The 5,928-nt window shown below is 36.3% G+C and overlaps 1 protein-coding gene across 1 annotated transcript; it reads left to right on the top strand.

Moving 5' to 3' along the window:
* The first annotated feature begins 448 nt into the window (after nt 1-448).
* LOC125189482 (uncharacterized) lies at nt 449-5,624 on the top strand. Its single transcript, XM_048086756.2, has 8 exons — nt 449-746; nt 2,616-2,894; nt 3,049-3,210; nt 3,568-4,203; nt 4,285-4,483; nt 4,603-4,721; nt 4,818-4,967; nt 5,098-5,624. The coding sequence occupies exons 1-8, from the start codon at nt 449-451 to the stop codon at nt 5,622-5,624; spliced, it is 2,370 nt and encodes a 789-aa protein (XP_047942713.2).
* Nucleotides 5,625-5,928: the final 304 nt, after the last annotated feature.

Genomic DNA, 5,928 nt, shown 5'->3' on the forward strand with positions numbered 1-5,928 from the left:
TATTATTCTCAAGGAGTTGCTATTTGGAAAAGATAGAAAATCTAAACATTTTCAGCAGAACATTCATTCTTACAATAGCATGTTTGGATTTACTTCAATGGGTGGAAAAATTGATAATAGCATTAATGATGGACATGGTCCTCCTATTTTCCGTTTGCATGGTTAAAACTAACATCTTATTGGTAGTATGATGCCTTTGGCTGGTATTCCTCCTAAATTTGCTCAATTATACATTTATGATACGGAAAATGAAGTACTTAATAGAAAGCTGGCTATGAGGTATGGTTATTTATATTTTGTTTATTTTATGTTATATTTTAACAAATTACTTAATCTGATGTAGTTAATATTACTTTTATCGGGGCTGACAAAGATTTGAATTCTTTGCATGATGAGTTATATTCAACAAATGCTTGATGAACATAATGTGTTAGTGAAATTGTTTCGGATGGTGAGGGAAAGGTTACTTGATAGTGATGAGTCTGTGAAGTTGAGGTTGATTGGAAAGAGGGGAAAAGATGGTAGGACATATAATTTGCCGGTTGTATCTGAAGTAGCTGCATTGATTGTTGGTGATGTTGATGAAAATATATGTGATAGGGATATCATAGTTGAACATCGCACAGGAAAGTTGAAAAGGATTCATGAAATGCATCCAATGTATCTTCCTTTACAGTATCCATTGTTGTATGTATATGGTGAAGATGGTTATATGGATGATATTTGTTTCTCAGGATCGGTTACAGGTTTGGGTTATTGTCACAAAAAAATAAGTGCTAAGGAATATTTTGCATATTATTTGCATGATAGACTGAATTATGTGTTTATAATTTTGTCATCCCGACGATTGTTCCAACAATTTATTGTGGATGCTTACACTATGTTTGAAGCTGGTAGATTGAAGTATAATCGTTCTCATCAAAAGACTTTGCGATGTGATTTGTATAAAGGTTTGTCAGATGCTTTATTAAGTGGCGAAACAGATGGCTCTGATAAGTCGTATTCTAAGCCTTGGTTACTGGTCAGTATGTCGTGAAATGCATGTATTATCTGCAAAACAGTTGCTCAAGTGTGCAGGATTAAGGGATCCAAGTCAGTAGGAGACGATTCAGGTGACGCAAGTGAAAAGAGCGCTAGAAGGGTGCAATACTGACCAGGATGCATGCCAGAGAAAAGGCTCGAGATGGAGAAGAAGGATAGCTAGGATGATCATTAACAAGGGCAGAAAAGTCAAATCGTGAAGGAAGTCTACCCTAAAAGCAAGGGCAAGCCTCCCTATAAAAGAAGCCACTTGGAGAGAGAAAGGGAGTTCGTTCTTTGGAGTTCGCAAGTTCGGTTCTCATACACACTTAGTAGAATTCTCTCTAGAAGATCAATCCTTCAGCATTGTCCAATCTCTCATTCCTCGCCACAGCTATGGTCACTTGACGTCCAAGAGTCTGCCGGAGAAGTCATCGATCTACCGTTCCAGCCAGTTGCCGTAGTAGTATAGCAGTATCACCGCCCGGAGTGGCAAAACAATCGTTATTTGCTTTCTAGTTTAATTTTACCTGTTTACTTCGTTTGATTTGTTGCAAACATTTATCTTTGTTGCCTTTTGAAGTACTTGGTGAAGATCCAAACGTTTAAGTTCGGTTCTCATACACACTTAGTAGAATTATCTCTAGAAGATCAATCCTTCAGCATTGTCCAATCTCTCATTCCTCGCCACAGCTATGGTCACTTGACGTCCAAGAGTCTGCCGGATGTCTCTTTGGTTTGAGTTTGCTTCATTCTGCCTAGGAAAGTTAGATTTAGTTATCGCCTTTAACTTTTAAGTGTGTGCATGTATTTTCCTTCGGGTAGGATAGATCTGTAGTTGTTGATCGAAAATTGTAGTTACGTCTCAGTTTGAGTTTTCGTGCATCAGTTTCCTGTTCTGCACTGTGATCACCACTTGCATGTTAGTCAGTAGAGGTAGTCTGTAGTTTCAGCTGTTCATCTTGAGTTAAGCATTTTAATCAATGGATCTTGAGTTCGAAGTCATGAATCTGAGTTTAGTCATGGTGTTTGTGTTCATATGATTTATGTTAATGCTTGGTGAAGAAGAAAACGTCAAAATCAACTTTAGTTTGGACCACTTTACTTTTAAGTTACTTTTTCTTTTGTCCCCTACTTTTCAGTTGTACCTTCCAGACCTGTCAGAGAGCCAGCCAGCCACCAGATATACCTTGTTGTCTAAATTTCCTCTTTTAGTAACTGTCTACTTTTCATATACCTCTGAGACACCTTGTCCCCTAATTTCACGAACACAACCACATGCCTGTTATTTTCACGCCTACTAGTCAGTAGAGTACCACCTTCATTTCTTGCCTAGGTAAAATCTCAACCCAAGCGTGGTAGCTAACCAAAAACACCCAGGAATGTCACTGCAGTATCTGAACGTGTCCATCCTTGTGGGATTCGACCCTTACCTCCATTATACTAATCAGTAGAAGTGGGTTGAGGAATATTTGTTTGATAACAGGTTCCGGTTATCGTGCCGACGACTCAGCTAGGTCGGGAATCTCATCCTGATCAGTTGAATACAATCTTGCAATTACATATGTTGACCGAGAGAAAACCTGCGTTTTCAGGCTCTAAGCGTGGTATGCGTGTTATTTTGCCTTCAAGTCATACAGGTGGTGCCCGTTATATAATTCAAAGTTACCATGATGCAATGGCTATTTGCAAATGGGATGGATATCCAAATTTTACTTGCAATCCTAAATGGCCTGAAATTTTAAGATTTGTTGAGAACATGGGGCTTAAATATGAAGACCGTCCTGATGTGGTTACTAGAATATTTAAGATGAAAATAAACAGTATGATCAAAGATTTTTGTCGTAACAAAGTGTTTGGTGATGTTGTTGCAGGTTAGATTTAATGTATTTTCTTATATTTTATTTTTATTTGTTTCTAATTTTTAAATATATTGTCAATAATTATATTTATTTGTATTTGCAGTTATTTATACAGTGGAATTTAAAAAACGTGGTCTACCTCATGCTCGTATACTTTTGTTCTTAGCTAAGAACAAAAAACATCCTGTACCTGCAGATGTTGATCAAATTATTTCTGCTGAAATTCCAGATTCTGAGCTTGATCCAGATTACTTTAAACTTGTGTGTGAATTTATGGTTCATGGTCCATGTGGTGTGGCTAGACGTGATTCCCCTTGCATGTCTGAAGGTAAATGTAGTAAGTATTTTCCAAAAAAATATGTAGAGGTTACAACGGTTGATGATGAGGATTATCCAATTTATAGAAGGATGAATAATGGCCGAACTATTTTGAAGAGTGGGACACCCTTAGATAATCGTTATATTGTTCCTCATAACCGTTATGTATTGGTGAAATATGGAGCTCATGTGAATGTTGAATGGTGCAATCAATCTCGGTTTATCAAGTATTTGTTTAAGTATGTAAATAAAGGTAATGATCGTGTGACTGCTTCATTTTATAATAGTGCAAAAGATGGTGATTCAGTTAAAGAACTAGATGAAATCAGTATGTATTATGATTGTTGATATGTTTCGCCTTGTGAAGTTGCATGGAGATTGTATGGATTTGAAATACAGTACAGAGATCCTGCAGTGGAAAGATTAAGTTTTCATTTGCCAGATGAGCAATTTGTTGTATATGATGAGTCAACTGGTTTGGATGACGTTATGGCTCGAAGAAGTGTTAATGAAAGTATGTTTTTAGGTTGGTTTGAGGCGAATAAGAAATATCCTTATGCTAGAGAATTGCTTTACTCAGATTTTCCTAATAAATTTGTTTGGAGGGCTGCCAATAGAGAGTGGACACCGCGAAAACAGGGTTTTGTGATTGGGAGGTTGAGGTTTATACCAGTGGGTTCTGGTGAGTTATATTATCTGAGATTACTTTTGAATATTATTCCTGGAGCTACTTGCTATGAAGATTTAAGGAATGTCAATGGTAGTTTGTATGGTACGTATAGGGATGCATGTTATGCATTAGGATTGTTGGAGGATGATAAAGAATATATTAATGGGATTATTGAGGCAAGTTATTGGGCGTCTGCTTTTGCACTAAGGCGTTTGTTTGTAACACTATTATCTTCTGACTCTATTTGTCGTTCTGAAGTTGTTTGGAATAGTTGCTGGAGTTTGTTGTCGGATGATATTCTTTTTACACAGCGAAGAGTATTAAGACATCCAGGTAATTCAAAATGTAATATATTGAACTTTTGAGTATTGCTTTTCTAATTGTACTTCATGTAATATTATATTAATTTTTCAGATTTGTTACTTACTGAAGTGGATATAAGAAATTATGCATTAATAGAGATTGAAAAGGCGTTGTTGAAGGTGGGAAGAAGTTTACGTGAATTTCAATCTATGTCATTTCCATTAGAAGAATATTTTGAGGCTTGTCAAAACAAGTTGGTAATGGAGGAGTTATCTTATGACCGAGAAAATTTAGCTAGAGATCATGCTGTGTATGTCTCAAAATTTAATGATGAACAACATCATGTGGAGAAGTATTTTTTGTATATGGATCTGGTGGTACTGGGAAGACTTTCATGTGGTCATCTTTGTCTGCTGCTATTCGGTGTAGAGGTGAAATTGTGTTGAACGTTGCCTCAAGTGGAATTGCATCTTTATTGTTACCAGGTGGGAGGACAACTCATTCTTGGTTTAAGATTCCAATAAATGTAACTGAGGATTCATTTTGCTGTATTAAACAAGGAAGTTCACTTGCTGAACTTATTGTTAGGACAAGATTAATTATTTGGGATGAAGCTCCTATGATGCATAAACATTGTTTTGAAGCTTTAGATAGAAGTCTTCGTGATTTAAGGCGTTGTACAAATCAAAGGAATTCATATTTACCGTTTGGTGGTATAACAGTTGTTTTTGGTAGTGATTTTCGGCAGATTTTACCTGTTATTCCTAAAGGTAGTAGACAAGATGTGGTTAATGGTACTATTAATTCTTCTTATATTTGGGATTATTGTAAAGTTTTGAGGTTGACAAAAAAATATGAGATTGTTGAATGTTGATAGTGGTATTGACAGATTGGAATTAAGTGAATTTTCTAATTGGTTGTTAGATATTGGTGATGGTGTTGCTGGAGATTGCACAGATGGATATGGTAAAGTAGTTATTCGAAGAGATTTGTTGCTTGAATGTACTACTGATCCTTTGCAGTGTATTGTTTCTTCAACGTATCCAACATTTGGGCAGAATGTTGAAGATTCGAGTTACTTAGAAAATTGGGCTATATTAGCTCCAACGTTGGAAGTAGTTGAAATGGTTAATCAGTATATGATGTCTCATAATTGTTCGCAAGAGCATACTTATTTAAGTGCTGATAGTGTTGTTGGATCTGATTCCCGTGCTGGTCTTTTTGAGGAGGTTCACACGCCTGAGTTATTGAATGGTGTACGTTGTTCTGGTTTACCCAATCATGAGTTACATCTTAAGATTGGTACTCCTGTCATGTTGTTGAGAAATATTGACTATGATTCTGGATTGTGTAATGGTACTAGGTTGATTATTACTAGACTTGGAAGTCATGTTTTGGAAGCAAAGGTGCTTGGTGGGCGTTGTACATGGAATTTAGGTGTTGTTACCTAGGCTGTCTCTAAGTTCTTCTGATTTGAGGTTGCCTTTTAAGTTTCAACGTCGACAATTTCCAGTGATTGTATCTTATGCAATGACGATTAATAAGAGTCAAGGGCAGTCTTTATCTCATGTTGGTTTGTTTTTGAAAAATCCTGTTTTTGCTCATGGGCAGTTTTATGTTGTTGTCTCAAGAGTTACAAGTCGCAGTGGGCTAAAAATATTAGTACTTGGTAGTGAAGAGGAGCCTTCTGATGTAACTGACAATGTTGTTTACAAAGAAGTATTTCGTAATGTCCAATATATAGTTTTTTTCTTT

This window comes from Salvia hispanica, chromosome 5, assembly GCF_029641045.1.
Source record: "Salvia hispanica isolate PSC_SH4W2 chromosome 5, Shi_PSC_v1, whole genome shotgun sequence".
NCBI lineage: Eukaryota > Viridiplantae > Streptophyta > Magnoliopsida > Lamiales > Lamiaceae > Salvia > Salvia hispanica.